The sequence below is a fragment of the Otolemur garnettii genome, unplaced genomic scaffold (genome assembly GCF_000181295.1).
Source record: "Otolemur garnettii isolate 467f Iridium unplaced genomic scaffold, OtoGar3 scaffold00062, whole genome shotgun sequence".
Classification (NCBI taxonomy): Eukaryota; Metazoa; Chordata; class Mammalia; order Primates; family Galagidae; genus Otolemur; species Otolemur garnettii.
Window position 1 is genome coordinate 9,220,148 of NW_003852457.1, and position 18,154 is coordinate 9,238,301.

At 44.5% G+C, this 18,154-nt stretch overlaps 1 protein-coding gene across 1 annotated transcript in view; it reads left to right on the forward strand.

Annotated features, from left to right (window-relative positions):
- PXMP2 (peroxisomal membrane protein 2) overlaps positions 1 to 9,735 on the forward strand; it is a 13,090-nt gene extending 3,355 nt beyond the window's left edge. Inside the window, exons 3-5 of the mRNA XM_003792887.3 lie at positions 2,341 to 2,503; positions 8,194 to 8,313; positions 9,519 to 9,735. Of these exons, the coding sequence (XP_003792935.1) occupies positions 2,341 to 2,503; positions 8,194 to 8,313; positions 9,519 to 9,587 (352 nt within the window). The 3' untranslated portion in view covers positions 9,588 to 9,735. The remainder of the gene's footprint in view (positions 1 to 2,340; positions 2,504 to 8,193; positions 8,314 to 9,518) is intronic.
- The last annotated feature ends 8,419 nt before the right edge of the window (positions 9,736 to 18,154 follow it).

Genomic DNA, 18,154 nt, shown 5'->3' on the forward strand with positions numbered 1-18,154 from the left:
AAAAAAAAAAAAAAAAGATAACAAACAAATGTTATTGGTATATATTGAGAATTTGTCACCCTCAAATCCTCTGTATTTTGTAGAGATGGAGTCTTTCATTGTGTTGTCTTGGCTGTTCTCAAACTCCTGACCTCAAGTGATCCTCCCGCCTCAGCCTCCCAAAGTGCTAGGATTATAGGCATGAGCCACCACACCCATCCTCTGTTGTTATTTTCATGGTATAAACATCTAGAAAAATATTTCAGTATTCTAAAAAATGTCCAGTTTCTGAACTACTTTCTGAATTGCAAAAACACAATGATTCACTGTCGGCTCCTTGGCAGAGGAGTTGATTGTGTTCGGCTGGATACTAAATCCAAAAACTATATAAAAATGTCAATAGGTGAGTGCACATTGATTTTGGTTAGTCACAGTGATATTTGAGCCCCTTTGGGGACTCTGTCTGGGGAAGTATTTTACAAGAAAGATAATATAACAGAAAATTACTGGAGCTCCGCGGGTCTCTGGTGGGTTTCTTAGGGGCCTGCTAAATTGCTGTAGAATCAACAAATGCTTTATTAATCTAAAAAAAAAAAAAAAAAAAAACACAATGATTCTGGGTGGCGCCTGTGGCTCAAAGGAGTAGGACGCTGGCCCCATATGCTAGAGGTGGCAGGTTCAAACTCAGCCCCAGCCAAAAACTGCAAAAAAAAAAAAAAAACACACACAATGATTCAGACTTTTAACCAATGTAATTCATCTTGAAGTCATCTTGTAATCATCTTGAATTCAAGATAGAACTTGAATCCATCTTGGCCAATAATGGTGTTAGTTTTTTGTTTGTTTGTTTGTTTGTTTTTTGCAGTTTTTGTTCGTGGCTGGGTTTGAACCTGCTACCTCTGGCATATAGGGCTGGTGCCCTACTCCTTTGAGCCACAGGTGCTGCCCCTATGGTGTTAGTTTTTTTTTTTTTTTTCTGAGACAGAGTCTCAAGCTTTTGCCCTAGGTAGAGTGCCATGGCATCATAGCTCACTGCAACCTCAAACTCTTGGGCTTAAGCCTGGTATATGTGGCTGATGCCCTAACCTCTGAGCTATGGACACCAAGCCACATGTATTATTTTGAAGTCTTTTCCAACTAGTGATTTGTTTAAAATTCAGAATTTACAAAGACCATTTTTGTATTTGTAACTATGCTAACTTGAGCATCAGGGTTTTTCCATAATATATTTAAAGCAGTGATCACCTCCGAGAGGGGTCACCTAGGAGGCCTTACCCAATTACCCATCCATCCCCAAGACTTCAGTTCTCCTCCCCAATAAGAATTCCTATTGTAGGTCACATAACACCCTTCACTGGGGTGGGAAAACCCAATTGAGAACTACTTGTTTAAAGACTTTCAGTGCCAGAGGTTGAGAGACCCCTGGGTTTCTGCCTTTTATTTTTTTGAGACAGTCTCACTTTGTCACCTTTGGTAAAGTGCTGTGGGTAGTGTCAATAGCTCATATCAAGCTCAAACTTGGGCTAAAGTGATTCTTTTGCCTTAGCCTCCCAAGTAGCTGGGATTACAGGTGCCCACCACAGCAGCCGGCTATTTATAGAGAGGAGGTCTTGCTCTGTCTCAGGCTGGTCTTGAACCTGTGAGCTCAGACAGTCCACCCACCTTGGCCTCCCAGAGGGCTAGGATTACAGGTGTGAGCCACTGTGCTCGGCCCTGCCCCTCTTCTTATTATTGAATTTTACATAGCAGCAGGTCTGTTATCCCTGTGGACAAAGTGGGTGGGTTCCAGATACACTGTAGAATTAATAGTGGAAATGCAGATCAGTCAGTGTGCAGCACCAGGTCTTACCCTTGCTAATTACCCCAGAGTTTGATAAATGCTCTAAAACCAGGGATGTGACCATTTGTTTATTACTGACACCCTCTCAGGGCCAGGCACTGTTCTGGTCACTGTGGATACAGCAGTGAACACACAGACACTACTTTCCTATCTATGGGGTCTGCCTCCTGGGGAGAAGAGGGCCCCTTCTAACCAAGAGACTGAGATAATGACAATGCTCTGCAAAAAATGGATCAGGGCCTGGAATGTGACACAGCACAGGGACATGTGTCAGCCAGACCATTAGGAAGGGCCTATTCAAGCTGACCACTCAAGTGGAAATGGAGAGACAGCTTTGGGAGCAAATGATCGAGGACAGGAATGACTTTGTCTATTAGAAGCCGAAAAGAATGCTTGAAGCACATTCAAAGAAGATATATTTGTGTGGTCAGAACTTAACATCAGGGAGGCAGGGTGAAGCTGGACCAGAGAAGGACATGGCCAGAGAACCACAGTGGCTCACACCCTTCTTGGGACGTCAGATTCTTCTTCACAGGGCCGCTGAGTCACTACTTCTACCTCTTCCTGGAGCATTGGATCCCTCCTGAGGTTCCCTTGGCGGGAGTCAAGAGGCTCCTCCTGGACCGACTCCTCTTTGCACCAGCCTTCCTGTTGTTGTTCTTCCTCGTCATGAACTTTCTGGAGGTTGGTGTCTACTGTTGAACTTACCACAGCTCTTCATTTAGCATTGGGGGGGTGTCTTACCCCCCCTTTTTTTTAGGACATGGGGTCTCACTGGATTGCAGTGATAACATCATAGGTCACTGCAGCCTTGAACTCCTGAGCTCAAGTGATCCTTATGCCTCAGCCTTCTAAGTATTTGGAACTGTGGGCACCTGCCACAATGCCTGGCTAATTTTTTTTTTTTTTGCAGTTTTTGGCCGAGGCTAGGTTTGAACCCACCACCTCCAGCATCTAGGGCCAGCGCCCTTCCTTTGAGCCACAGGTGCCACCCATTTTTATGTTTTATATATTTTTGGAAACAGTCTCCCTGTGTTGCTTAGGCTGGTTTTGAACTCCTGGGTTGAAGCAATCCTCCCAAGTTGCTAGGATTACAGGTATGAGCTACCACACCCAACTCTGCACAGGTTTTCTTAACCTGACATCCCTGGTAGATAGAATTCAGAGAGTCTGTGAACTTTTCACTGTGCTTAAATTCAAATTTTACAGTTTCCTTTATGAATGTAGGAAGCAGACCACAGTAGGATTAGCAGTACCTATTTGTCCCCAGTAGAATTCACATGTCAGTTATATTACAGATGTCTTGAAATATAATTTATGTTCATTACTGCCTGGATTTGCCATTCGGTATTGTCACTGGATATGTTAGGAAGCACATACATCGGTCTTCTATAAAGTTGTTTTCTGAATTTTGCCTTTTTTTTTTTTTTTTTGTAGAGGGAGAGTCTCACTTCATTGCCCTCAGTAGAGTGCCGTGGCGTCACAAAGGTCACAGCAACCTCTAACTCCTGGGCTTAGGCCATTCTCTTGCCTCAGCCTCCCAACTTTTTTTTTTTTTTTTAATTTCAGATTAATGTGAGGGTAGAAACAACTAAGTTAATAATGTTTACATTTGATAGGGAGAGTCCTATTGTTGTGTCCCACCATACCACCTTACATTGTGCCCATTAAATAGCACACCTATCTCTCTCCTCCCTCCTCCCCCACTTGAATTGAGTTTTTCTCTTACATGGGTGTGTATTAGATCGTTGCTTGCTTAATATTAGTATTGAGTACATTGGATACTTGCTTTTCCATTCTTGTGGTACTTTACTAAGAAGAATGTGTTTCAACTCCATCCAGGTTAATATAAAAGATGTAAAGGCTTCATGTTTTCTGAATATTTTGATAATTATATTTAAGTATAGTTGGTTCCTTGCTAGTCTTAGGTATTTTATACATTATAAAACATGATTCTGAGAATGGGGATCTTGGGTTTCACCAGATTGGCATGCAGATCCATGGTATAAAAAGTTTAAGACCCCTTAGTGATAATACAGAAGCCTGTTTGAACGCAGTTCTCCTGCGACATCGTAAGTGCTCTGAAGAGTCAACTCATCAGCATAAACTTAAATCAGAATCAATTGTCCATGTGTACTCATCAGGTGCTATTCTCTGGAATGTGTGCAACATTCCTAGTTCACTGGCACTTCTAGATCCTTACCATCTCCGAAATAAGGGCCAGGTGGTTCTGTGTGTCTGAGATGGTTGTGTTCTGTCCTGAAAGTGATTTGTTTTAACCAATCACAGCAATTAAATGGTTTCACTCAGATTTTATTTTGAAACAGCATGTCAGGTTCTTGTTTCTAAAGGGAATACTGGGTAAATTAGGAAAGATGTTTAAACTTAACTATGATGATTAATAAGTCCCTGATAGTAAAAAGAAATGCTTGGAAAGTTCTTAGTAAATCTGAGTGAGAAAGAAGCAAAATGTACCACACATTAGAGGTGTGGGTACTTCCTTATTTCCTCCCAAATATAAAGGGAAAATATTTTCATTAAAAAAAAACCCATGGGGTGGCGCCTGTGGCTCAGTGGGTACGCGCCTGCCCCGTATACCGAGGGTGGCAGGTTCAAACTACCAGCTAAAACAGCAGTGGCAACTGTAACAACAACAAAAAATAGCCGGGCGTTGTGGCGGGCACCTATAGTCCCAGCTACTTGGGAGGCTGACGCAAGAGAATGACTGAAGCCAAAGAGTTGGAGGTTGCTGTGAGCTGTCAAGGCACCTACTGAGGGCAACACAGTGAGACTCTGTCTCAAAAAAAAAAAAAAACAAAAAACCTGTGTATATATGCCAAATGTTACCAAAGTGCACAAAGTAATTTGAAATGTAACTATGTAGTAGGACCACTGTGCATTCCCACCCCCAAGCCTCTACATCCCAGTTTTCTTTGATCAGAAAGGCTACTGTGTGCCTGTCCCCATTATGTAAGGAAGGGTTCCTGTTTGGTCAGTTTTTGAGACTGTTCTCCAAAAAGGCTGTCTGTCTGTGTTCTCTGCAGCAGTGTAGCATAACAACAGCTAACAGTAGTCGAGCACATGCCTTTCTCCGAGCTCTACAAGGAGTACTTCATGTCATCTTAGTTCTCATAATGGCCCCCTGTGACAGTTAAGGAACCTGAAACCCAGAGCCAGTAAATGACTGGCTTAAAGGCATGTAACTTTCCAGTCTTTGAGCCAGAATTCAGGTTCCAGGCTTTATGGCTGAGGAAAGTCTTAATCCTCTTGCTGCTTCCTCAATGGGAGGTTTGCTTCCCCATATTCTTTTTTTTTTTTTGAGACAGAGCCTCAAGCTGTCCCCCTGGGTAGAGTGCCGTGGCATTACAGCTCACAGCAACCTCCAACTCCTGGGCTCAAGCAAGTCTCTTGCCTCCACCTCCCAAGTAGCTGGGACCACAGGCGCCCGCCACAATGCCTGGCTATTTTTTGGTTGCAGCCGGCATTGTTGTTTGGTGGGCCCAGGCTGAATTCGAACCCGCCACCTTAGGTGTATGTGGCTGGCGCCTTAGCCACTTGAGCCACAGACGCTGAGCCGCTTCCCCATATTCTTAACAACCATGACTGTGTTTTTCTTTTAAGTAGTTTGCAATCTCTTAGGTGAAACCTTAGTTTCATTTATATTTTATATGTATTTATTCATAAGGTCTCACAACTTTTTATATGCTTATCTGACCTTTGTATTTCTTTTTTTCTTTTTTATTTTTTTTTTGACATAGAGTCTCACTCTGTTATCCTGGGTAGAGTGCCACAGCATCATAGCTCACAGCAACATCAAACTCTTGGGCTCAAGTAATGTACTTGCCTCAGCCTTCCAAGTAGTTGGAACTATGGGCATCTGACGCAACACCTAGTTTCTTTCAATTTTTAGTAGAGACTCGCTCTTGCTTTTGTTTAGGCTGGTCTTGAACTCTTGAGCTCAAGCAGTCTACCCACCTCAGCCTCTTAGAGTGCTAGGATTATAGGCATGGGTCACTGCGCCTGGCTTGGCCTTTGTATTTCTTCCATGAACTTTGCCTTTTTATTTGTTTATTTATTTATTTATTATTTTTGTTGTTGTTGAGCAGGCCTTGGACAGGTTTGAATCCACCAGCCCTGGTGCATGTGGCCAGCACCCTCACTACTGAGCTATGGGCACTGAGCCTATTTATTTATTTATTTTTTGCAGTTTTTGGCTGGGGCTGGGTTTGAACCTGCCACCTCCAGCATATGGGGCCAGCGCCCCACTCCTTTGAGCCACAGGCGCCGCCCTGAGCCTATTTATTTTTTTAGTGTCACCATAGCTCACTGCACCTTGAATCCCTGAGCTCAGGCATTCCTCTCACCTCAGACTTCCAGAGTGCCATTCATTACACCCACCCTTTGTTTGTTTTTTTTTTTTACCCCCAAGAGAAAACAGGGTCTCACTCTGTCACCTGGGCAGAGGTGGTATCATGGTTCACTGTAACAGTCACTCAAATAACTGGGCTAATATTTTGTATTAATTGCAGAATTAATTTTGTATTAATTCCAGCCTTGCTGAATTGCTTAGGCTGGTCTCAAACTCTTGGCTTCAAGTGGTCCTCCCACCTCATCCTCACAGAGTGCTAGAATTACAGGTGTGAACCACTGCACCAAGTGAATTTTAGTTCATTTCTATTAGTATTTGAATTTTTTTCTTGTTTTTGTGTTGTTTTGTACTGACTTATGTATTTGGATGTTAAAGATATCCTTTGCCAAGTACAAGTTACAGATATTTTTCCCATTTTTTAGGTGTTTTGTCTTTTAATATAAAGTTAAAATTCAAAGTTATATAAATAAAACTACTGTTCTTTTCTCTATACAGAAGTTTTAAAAATTCATATATTCAAATCTGCTGTTCTTTTTCTTGGTGCTATACTATAGCACTTCCTATACTTTCTTTTTTTTGAGACAGAGTTTCTTTCTTTCTTTCTTTTTTTGAAACAGAGCCTCAAGCTGTTACCCTGGGTAGAGTGCCCTAGCATCACAGCTCACAGCAACCTCCAACTCCTGGGCTCAGTGATTCTCCTGCCTCCGCCTCCCTAGTGGCTGGGATTATAGGCACCCACCACAACCCCCGGCTCTTTTTTGGTTGCCCCTGTCATTGTTGGGCGGGCCCGGGCTGGATTTGAACCCACCAGCTCCAGTATATGTTGCTGGCGCCTTAGCTACTTGAGCCACAGGCTCCAAGCTAAGACAGAGTTTTATTTTGTCACTCTTAGTAGCTCTCAGCAACCTCAAATTCTTGGGCTCAAGCGATTCTTTTGCCTCAGCCTCCCAAGTAGCTGGGACAACAGGGACCTGCCACAACACCCAGCTATTTTTTGTTGTTGTTGCAGTTGTCATTGTTTAGCAGGCCTGGGCCAGGTTCGAACCTGTCAGCCTTGGTGCATGTGCCCAATTCCGTAACACTGCTATGGGCACTGAGCCAATACCCAGGATTTTGCAATGAAAACTATCATATTCTCATGTGACTAGGCTATTGTCTGGACTCTTTGCTCTTTTGCTGGATTCTTTTCATTTTCATTGTATTTTGTGTTGGGGGGAGGTTTTGGCAGTTGCTACCAGACTATTTTAATTACCACAATTGTGTAGTATTTTTCAAAATCTATAGTAAAGTAGGCCTCCCCCCCTTATTTTCCAAGATGATGTTTTTTACTCATTTATTCTTCCAGGTGACATTTAGAATCAGTTTATTGGGGTCCATTTTATTAAAAAGTCTTGACTGGTTTTGATGGGGGAATGAATCAACTTTGTGGGCATTTTGAAAGCACTGACCAGGGCAGCACCTGTGGCTCAGTGAGTAGGGCACCGGCTTCCTATATCCAGGGTGGTGGAATCAAACCTGGCCCAGCCAAACTGCAACAAAATAGCCAGGTGTTTTGGCAGCTGCCTGTAGTCCCAGCTACTTGGGAGGCTGAGGCAAGAGAATCGCCTAAGCCAAAGAGCTGGAGATTGCTGTGAGCTGTGCTGCCATGGCATTCTACCAAGGGGAACAAAGTGAGACTCTGTCTCAAAACAAAAAAAAAAAAAAAAAAAAGAAAGGACTGACCAGACCATTAAGTCAGTAGCAGTTGCAGGGTAGGGGTGTGTGGGAGGAATGCAGGGAGATGGGACGGACTATAGGGAGGGGGAGGGGCAGCCCTTGCCCCACAGCTCTGCTGGAACAAACCCATATTCTGCCTTTTTTGCCAAGCACCTGGGAGGATGACAGCTGCCCCTGGGGGTTCGACCCTTCCCCCAGTACATGCTGACTACACTTCCCCTGCCCCTCAGGTGCCCCACCTCTCTGGCAGGGCTGACCCCACCCACATGCTGACCCTGCCTCCCCACAGGGGCAGAACACCGAGGATGCACTGGCCAGGGTGCGGGCCCGCTTCTGGCCTGCGCTTCGCATGAACTGGAGGGTCTGGACACCCGTGCAATTTGTCAACATCAACTATGTTCCACTGCAGGTAAGGCCATGGGTTTGGGGTTCTGCCCTTGGTAGCTGAGCAGCATAGGCTTTTCCTGGGCTGGTTCTGCCTTATCCTGCTTTTTCCATGTCAGGGTTGTCCAGTCACTGGACGTGCTGGGCGCTGTGTCAGAGGGAGGGGCTGGCGCAGCTGTACCAGGGCAGGGCCTGGGGGGACAGGGAAAGATCTCTGTGAGGCTGCAGGTGTCCTGGGGGGTGTAAGTTGGTCAGACTATGCTCAGCCCGGAGTTGAGCATATCAGGGTGCCCCAGGAGGATCATGCAGGTCCTCAGAGCATGCATCACACATACCCTGTACACAAGCACTACACATCTATTAGATGTAGAAGCTGCACACATGTATAAGCAGACACCTTCCTGAGGTGGAGCAAAATGACAAGACAATAGGATTTCTGGGCAGAGGGACCAAGAAGTCTGAAGACCCTTGCATGCCTGTGTCTTGTCCCCCTGGAGTCAGTTGCAGTCAGCCTCGGGAAGTGAGGCGACAGGGCGGGTAGTGCTTTTCCCAGGGAGCTAATAGAATTGCAGGGTAAGGAATCTGCAGCCGTGGACTCAGGAACAGGTAGCTAGAAATAAAGACAGAGAGATAGAGTGGCTGGTAGCAGAGGGACTAGGGTGGTGGCCTGGGGACAAAGCTGGGAGGTGTGGTTAAGAGCTCTCATTGTAGGTGGGTACAGGTACATTCTTAAGGGGCAGTGGAGTTCATTCAGCAAATGCTTCTGGGTGTCCACTCTGTGCCCTGCTACTCTAGACCATGGGGACACAGTGGTTAACCAGGTGGATGGGACTGATCTTTTTAAGGAGCCACATACCAGGGAGACTCAGCACCTGGCCAAAGGTGATTTCAGGTCATCAAAGCAGGGCAGAGGGACAATAGTAAGTTAGGGTTGAGAGCAGGGAGGGCCACTGTGAATTGTATTTCCAGGGGGCTACCACTATGATGATGGTGTTGAGCCAAAGGTCAGGTGTGCAGTGAAGCTTAGGGCCAATGATCTGGTTTTGTGATTGCTGCATAGTTGTTTTCCCCGTTGGCCTGTAAGCCAGGGGCTCATCGTGGTGCTATGTGCAAACTATAAATACAGCAATATAGTGGTGGGTGGGGAGATGAACCAGTGGCTGAGCAACAAGTCTGGTAACTATCACAGCTTCCCCCTGATCACAGGCTGACTCTGGCTTTTTTTGGCAGTTCCGGGTGCTTTTTGCTAATTTGGTGGCTCTATTCTGGTACACCTACCTGGCTTCTTTGGGGAAGTGAAGATGCCCAGGACACATCAGACACACCGGATATGGGCCTAGGGGAAGCTTACCTGCCCAAAGACAGGACAGACCAACCAGTTAAGACTTATATCTGACCCTAAACTGTGATTTAAGATGCCCTAAAATAATGAATGGAGAAACCAAAATTTCTTAATCCTGTGGCTTAAAAAGCAATAGGTGAGGTGGCACCTATGGCTCAGTGAATAGGGCGCCGGCCCCATATAAGGAGGGTAGTGGGTTCAAACCCGGCTCTGGTCAAACTGCAACAAAAAAATTGCCGCGCGTTGTGGCGGGCGCCTGTAGTTCCAGCTACTCAGGAGGCTGAGGCAAAAGAATCATCTAAGCCCAAGAGCTAGAGGTTGCTGTGAGCTGTGACAGACGCCATGGCACTCTACTGAGGGTGACAAAGTGAGACTCTGTCTCTAAAAAAAAAGGCAATAGGTGACTGACTTCAGATGGTGCTGCCCAAGAAACTTAAAATACAACAGAGATGATTTCATTTGTCAGCTTGGACTAAATTAGGATCATAATAAACTATAATGTGGCTTCTCAAGTGGTGATTTTAATTTCTCAGAACAATTGCTGTTGTTTTGGAAGAAATGCATAGCCAGATTTTATTCCTACTTTTTTTGTGTGGTAAAATACATATTAATACAACATTTACTATTTTAGCCTTTTTTTTTTGAGTGCCCAACCTAGAGTCCCATGGCATCAGCCTCACTCATGATAACCTCAAATTCTTAGGTTCAAGTGATCCTCCTGTGCCTCTAATAAGAGTGCTAGGATTACAGGCATGAGCCACTCTGCCCGGCCCATTTTAACCATTTTTTTTTTTTAAATAAACTTTAATCATGATCTTCAGCCTGCTTTTTTTTTTTTTTTTTTGAGACAGAGCCTCAAGCTGTCACCCTGGGTGGAGTGCTATGGCATCACAGCTCACAGCCACTTCCAAATCCTGGGCTCAAGCGAGTCTCCTGCCTCAGCTTCCCAAGTAGCTGGGACCACAGGCGCCTGCCACAATGCCTGGCTATTTTTTGGTTGCAGCTGTCACTGTTGTTTTTAGCGGGCCCAGGCTGGATTTGAACCCGCCACCTTAGGTGTATGTGGCTGGCGCCTTAGCCACTTGAGCCACAGGCGCCGAGCCCATTTTAACCATTTTTTAAGTGTATAGTTTAGAGGCATTAAGTACATTCTTAGTTGGTACAACGACTACAATCTATTTCTAGGACATTTTCATCATCCCAAACTGAAAGTCTGTCCCCATTCCTGCTCCCCATCGCCTCTTAACCCCCATTCTACTTTGTCTCTATACATTTGATTCTAGGTACTTCAAATGAATAGAACCATACAGTATTTGTTATTTTATGACTATTTCACTTAGCATGATATCAATGGTTTGAATGTGGTATCTCATCCAAAATTAATGTTAAAATTTAATCCTCATTCTGGGGGTTTTAAGAGGTAGGGCCTTTTGGGAAGTGATTAAGTCACAGGGCACCACCCTCATGACTGAATTAATGCCCTCAAAAAAGGTTTGTTAGAGTTCACCCTTGTGTTCTTAAGCCCTTTACCACATGGACACAGCAGTGATCCCCTGAGGAAGAAGCAGCAACCAGCGCCTTGGAAGCAAAAAGGTGGGCTTTCTCTAGCCCCTGCATTGATTTTGGACTTCCAGCCGCCAGAACTGTGAGAAATAAAGTCATATTGTTTATAAATAACCCAGTTTGTCAGCTAGGTGTAGTGGCTCATGCCTGTAATCCTAGCACTCTGGGAGGCCGAGGTAGGTGGATTGCTTGAGCTCACAAGTTCGAGACCAGCCTGAGCAAAACTGAGACTCTGACTCTACTAAAAATAGAAAAACTCAGGCAGGAAATTGCTTAAGCCCAAGAGTTGGAGGTTGCTGGAAGCTATGATGCCATGACACTCTACCCAGGAGGACAACTTGAGACTAACCCAGTTTGTGAGATCTTGTGTAATAGTACAAATGGACTAAGACAGTATTCTCAGGGTTCATCCACGTTGTAGAGTGTGTCGGAAGTTTCTTTGTTTTAGAGTCAGGGTCTCACTGTCATTCAGGCTGAAGTACAGTGGCACAAGGCTGCAGCCTTGAACTCTTTTTTTTTTTTGCAGTTTTTGGCTGGAGTTGGGTTTGAACCTACACCACCTCAGGCAAATGGGGCCAACGCCCTACTCCTTTGAGTCACAGGCGCCACACTGCAGCCTTGAACTCTTGGGCTCAAGGCTCAACTGATTTTCTGTCTCTGTTTCCCAAGTAACAGGGATTACATCCTTCCTTTTAAAAAAGGCTGAATATTACATCATGTTTGTTTGTTTATTTTTATGTTTAGTAGAGATGAGGTCTGGTTGCTCAGGCAGGTCTCTTGATCCTAAGCAATTCTGCCTCTGTAATCCTGGAGTGCTAGGATTACAACAGATGTGAGCCATCTTGCCCAGCCTCCATCATGTTTATAGACCTTGTTTTGTTTATCCACTAATCTGTCAATGCCATTTGGAATTTCCAACTTTTGGCCACACAGCTATGAACATGGATGTCCAAGAATCTGTTCATGTCCCTGCTTGCCCTGAGATGTTCAAAAAATTACTTTTTTTGGTTCAGAATACATAAGGGTGGGGTTTAGAGTAATTCCCATGGCGGCACCTGTGGCTCAAGAAGTAGGGCGCCAGCCCCATATACTGGAGGTGGTGGGTTCAAACCCAGCCCCGGCCAAAAAGTACAAAAACAATAGAGTAATTCCCAAAGAAAAAATTTTAGGGCATTTGCAAAAATGACGGATGCTCCTACAATTCATGTGAAAGGTGACAATTTCAGCTGTACCTCTAATCCACCATTTTCTAATGAATCCTGTCCCACCACTGATCACGATGGAGGTAATATTAGGATCTGGATCTCAGGGCATTCTAGACTCAGCTCTAGAGACCAGGCATAGTACTAACAATCTGTTGTGATTACTTTGTAGTGGAACTCTTCTGAGAGCTTCACATGAGTTAGCATAAATGGGGAAATGAAGACAAGACCCCCTCAGCTAGCAAGAGATGAGTCCTAGATTGAGTCTGCCAAGTTCCTGAGCCACTGGCTTCGCCATCTCATTGCACAGCCTTCTCAGTGTCAGGGTTAGGTTAAAATGGAGAGTTCACTGAAGTTTTTTTTCTCTGCATAATGTGAATTCATATTTCTGGTATTGCCTGGGTCACCATAGCCTGCAATCAAGTTTGCTTAACACATTTGCTAAGTGCTATTGCCACAAACTGTTAACAGGGAGCAATTTTCAGTCTCCCGCAGGTGAACACTTACATCTGCGAATGGCTAGACGGGTTGCAAATAGTTCTAAGAGAAAGAAACACTTTTTCCTATGCTTAGGTCTGAGTCCTTTGACCAAATCATATTTTATTTATTTATTATTCTTTTTGAGACAGAGCCTCAAGCTGTCCCCTGGGTAGAGTGCTATGGCATCATAGCTCACAGCAACCTCCAACTCCTGGGCTCAAGAGATTCTCCTGCTTCTGCCACAGGTGCCCATCACAACACCCAGCTATTTTTTTGGTTGCAGCTGTCATTGTTGTTTGGCAGGTCCAGGCTGAATTCGAACCCACCACCTCAGGTGTATGTGGCTGGCGCCTCAGCTGCTTGAGCCACAGGTGCCAAGCCCCAAATCATATTTTAATTGTATCCAAGCAAAATGAACCCATAAAGTCTATAAAACTGGACTGATATGATGCCAAAATGCAAATGCAGTAATGCCTTAGTGCTTGCTTTCCCAATCATGACTGACTTTGTTCTTTTCTGATCACAATGAAATGGAAACTGCAGGAAGGATTCCAAGATTTAAAAATGATCTTTTGAGACAGGAAAAAAAAGGGAGGTTACGGGTATGTCCTCTTCATCTGATTTCCTCAGGGCAGAAAACAAACCAATAGGCAGAGTGATAAATCTCACCTGGCTTGGGCGACTAAGGATGAAGTTTCTTAGAGAAACATAGCAAGCATGCATGATTTCTCAGCAGCGGGCTAAGAGAAACCACACTCTGTGCTCATATGCAGTCTATCTTATTAATTTTTTTATTTATTTTTGAGACAGAGTCTGTCACCCTGGGTGAGGTATAGTGGCATCATCATAGCTCATAGCAACTTCAAACTCCTGGGCTCAAGTGATCCTCCTTTCTGCCTTAGCCTCTGGAGTAGTTGGGATTATAGGTGCACCACAATGCCTAACTAATTTTTTTATTTTTAGTAGAAATAAGGTCTCAGGCTGGTCTTGAACTGACTCTAAGCAATCCACCCACATTGGCCTCCCAGAGTGCTAGTGATCACAGGTGTAAGCCATGCTGTAGGCCCATCCTATCTTCTTTTGAAAGAGGCAGAGCAGTGAGCATCTCTCAAAAAGTACTGAAATCAGTCTGTTACCCCATTGGTTTCTCACATGGGAAGGTTGTCAGCAGTGCTGTTATCCCAGACATTAGTTTCCTATTGCTACCCTAACAAATTACCACAAACTCAATGGCTTAAAATAACAGTAGTTTAGTATGATATAGTTCTGAAAGTTAGAAGTCTAAAATGAGTCTCATGGGGCTAAACTCAGGTGTTGGTAATTCTGTACTCCTGCAGGAGGCTCCAGGGGGAGTATCATGTCCTTTCCTGTTTCCTGAGGTGCCCACATTCCTTGGCTCATGGCCCAGTATTATTCCAATGTCCACTTCCATCACTACATCTGACTCTTCTCCCTCCTAAGGACCATGTGATGACATTGGGCATATCTGGATAATCCAGCATACTCTTCTCATCTTGAGGTCCTTAATCACATATGCAAAATCTCCTAGTCTAGAGACTAGGACATGGTGGGGCCCACCACACCTGGTCTTAGCCTATCATAGGGGATTTTCCCAGAGGTCTCCCACAACCCGCAAAAGGCAGCTGACTAAATGGTATAGCTGCTGGTTTAAGTGGGACTGGTGTGACGCCTTCAGGCAGCACTAGCTCTTGTGCAGAACATGTTTAGCCCTACAGGAAACACACCACCAGCATTTGCTTTCCTCCATGTTTCTCCCTCAAAAATAAGTGCTCTTTCAAGGCAAGATGACACCTGTGCATGCCTAAAGCCCAGGGTTTTTTTTTTTTTTTTTTGTAGAGACAGAGTCACACTATATGGCCCTCGGTAGTGTGCCATGGCATCACACAGCTTACAGCAACCTCCAACTCCTGGGCTTAAGCAATTCTCTTGCCTTAGCCACCCGAGAAGCTGGGACTACAGGTGCCCACCACAACGCCTGGCTATTTTTTTTTGTTGCAATTTGGCCAGATTTGAACCCACCACACTTGGTATATGGGGCCAGCACCCTACCCAATGAGCCACAGGCGCCTGCCACAACGCCTGCCTATTTTTTTGTTGTTGCAGTTTGGCCACATTTGAACCCTTTACCCTTGGTATATGGGGCCAGCACCCTACCCACTGAGCCACAGGCACCCAGGTTTTTGAAGGCATTCAGATTTGTGTTGGAACTGAACCTGGTTGATGTAGGATTAAGGTAGACTTCCTGGGAACAAGCCCCAAGTTTGTAAAATTTTTGCTGTTTTCTTTCAATCTTAATTATTTAAAACTATTTCCTAAATTTGTCATATGTAAGCTACTATTGTTACTGTGGTCATATGCATACATGTTCTATATTAATTATTTAAAATTTTAAAGATTTTTTTTAACTTTAGGACATAAAGGAGCTGGGTGTGGTGCCTCATGCCTGTACTCCTAGCTCTCTGGGAGGCCAATGTGGGTGGATTGCTTGAGTTCAGGAGTTTAAGACCAGCCTGAGTAAGAGTGAAACCTCTTCTCTCCTAAAAATAGGAAAATTAGCCGGGCATTGTGGTGGGTGCCTGTAGTCCCAGCTACTTGGGAGGCTGAGGCAAGAGGATCACCTGAGCCCAGGAGTTTGAGGTTGCTGTGAGGTGATGCTCTGACACTCTACCCAGGGTGACGGAGTGTAACTGTCTCAAAAAACCTGATTTTGTAAAAACGTGTAAATCAGATCATGTGACTTCCTGACTTAAAAATGTACAGAGATAGTCTACCAATCTCACTTACGGGTACAGACCCAAAGAATTGAAAGCATGGTCTTGAAAGGTATTTGCACACCTATGTTCACAGCAGCTTTATTCACAACAGCCAAAAGGCAGAAACCACCCAGTGTACAACAATGAGAGAATAATTATCCATTCCAACAAAATGTAGTCTGTCCATACAATGAAAATATTATTCACCTTAAAAGGAAATTCTGGCTCAGTGCCTGTGGCTCAAGCGGCTAAAGCACCGGCCACATACACCTGAGCTGCGGGTTTGAATCCAGCCGGGGCCCGCCAAACAACAATGATGGCTGTAACCAAAAAAAAAAAAATAGAGGCATTGTGGTGGGCGTTGTGGTGGGCGCCTGTAATCTCAGCTACTTGGGAGGTGGAGGCAGGAGACTTGCTTGAGCCCTGGAGTTGGAGGTTGCTGTGAGCTGTGATGCCATGGCACTCTACCCAGGGTGACAGCTTGAGGATCTGTATCAAAAAAAAAAAAAAAAAAAGGAAATTCTGACACATGCTATAACATGGATAACTTTCAGGGCTTTATGTTAAATGAAATAAGCTGGTCATGAATGCACAAATACTGTGTGACTGGAAAAAGAGAGAAAGGGGAGAAAGAAGAGGAAGGGGTGGAGGGGGAGTTTCACCACTCCACCTGCTTTTCTCTGGTGGATCAGTGGCTTCAAGGCCTTGGCCTCCTCCAGCTGTGGGCCAGGTCCCTGCTGCAGATACTATAACTGGTGGGACAACTCAAGAGGGTCTCACTGACTGGCTGAGTAAATGTTAAGCAGCGAGAGAGCATTATCAGATAAGATGTACCAGATGGTGAACAAAGATGACCACCTTAACAAAGACCAATGTGTATGGCTTATCCTGGTTGATGATATGGCAGAATGTATCGCTGGGGATATAGCACCAGCAGATAACATCCCCAAAGAAGAAAAAGAGAGGCAAGAGGAAGCTATGAAACAGATAAATTAGCGCCTACCAGAGGACTTCAAAAAGGAGCTTTGGGAAGAGTTTGAGAAGCAGTCTACTACAGAAGCCAAAGTGTGAAGCAGTGGTACCAGTAAGAGATAGATGATTCTTTAGAAATCTAAATATGAAGGTTTTTTTGTTTTCCTTTTTGAGATAAGAGTCTCATGCTGTTACCCTGGATAGAGCGTGAGGGCGTCATCATAACTCAACAGCAACAGGGTGGCGCCTGTTGCTCATTGAGTAAGGCACTGGCCCCATACACCGAGGATGGTGGGTTCAAACCCAGCCCCAGCCAAACTGCAACATCAACAAAAAGAAAATAGGCTGGCGTTGTGGCAAGTGCCTGAAGTGTCAGCTACTCAGGAGGCTGGGGCAAGAGAACTGCTTAAGCCCAAGAGTTGGAAGTTGCTTTGAGCTGTGATGCCACGGTACTCTACTGAGGGCAACAAAGTGGACTCTGTCTCTAAAAAAAATAATAATAATGAAAAAAAATAACTCATAGCAACCTCAAACACTTGGGCTCAAGCAATCCTCCTTCCTCAACCTCCCAAATAGCTGGGACTACAAGCACCTGACGCTTGCTGCCTGGCTGGTTTTTCCATTTTTAGTAGAGATGGTTCTCCCTCTTGTTTAGGCTGGTCTTGAACTCCTGAGCTCAAACAATCCACCTACCTGTCTTTACCTTCCCAGAGTGCTCGGATTATAGGCATGAGCTACTGCACCCAGCTGAATATGAAGTTTTTTTTTGAGACAGTTTCACATTGTTGCTATGGGTAGAGTGTGATGGTGTCACAGCAACTTCAAACTCATAGGCAAGTGATTCTCTTGCCTCAGCCTCCCGAGTAGCTGTACTACAGGTGCCTACCATAACATCCAGCTATTTTTAGAGACCATGTCTCACTCTGGTTCTCACACTCCTCAGCTCAGGCAATCCACCTGCCTTAGCCTCCCAGAGGATAATAGGTGTGATAATAGGTGTGAGTTGAATATGAAGATCTTGAAAACAAACCCAAGAGACATCTATGACTCCATGGCAGGAAAATTCAGTCACCTTGAGATTGTCCAGCTTGTTTTTGAACTTGGGGCAGGAAGAAATGTTAACATAGCTGTGGCTTCCTGTAAGCTGCACTCCTGTAGCATTTCTGTGACAAACACTTCATTTTTCTGTTTCCTGGTACTGTGTTTTGCCATTGTTGGTCTGATGTCCCTAGATGTGTCAATTATTTTTAATTGGATTTCAGCAAGAAATGTGATGTAATTTGGGCACCAAAAGAAGCTGCAGAACAGGAAGGGATCATAAAAATGCCCGTGGATGAAGACTGGTAGGGGTGTCTTTTTTATGGATAAAATAAATATTTCAGTTTGAGAACAGAAAAACGTTCCGAAGATTCATGGTGGCGACAGCTGCACAACTACATGAATATACCTAATGCCAGTGTACTGCACACTGTGAAATGGCTAAGATGGTAAACATATGCTCTACCACAATAAAGTTGTTTTTTTTTTTTTTTT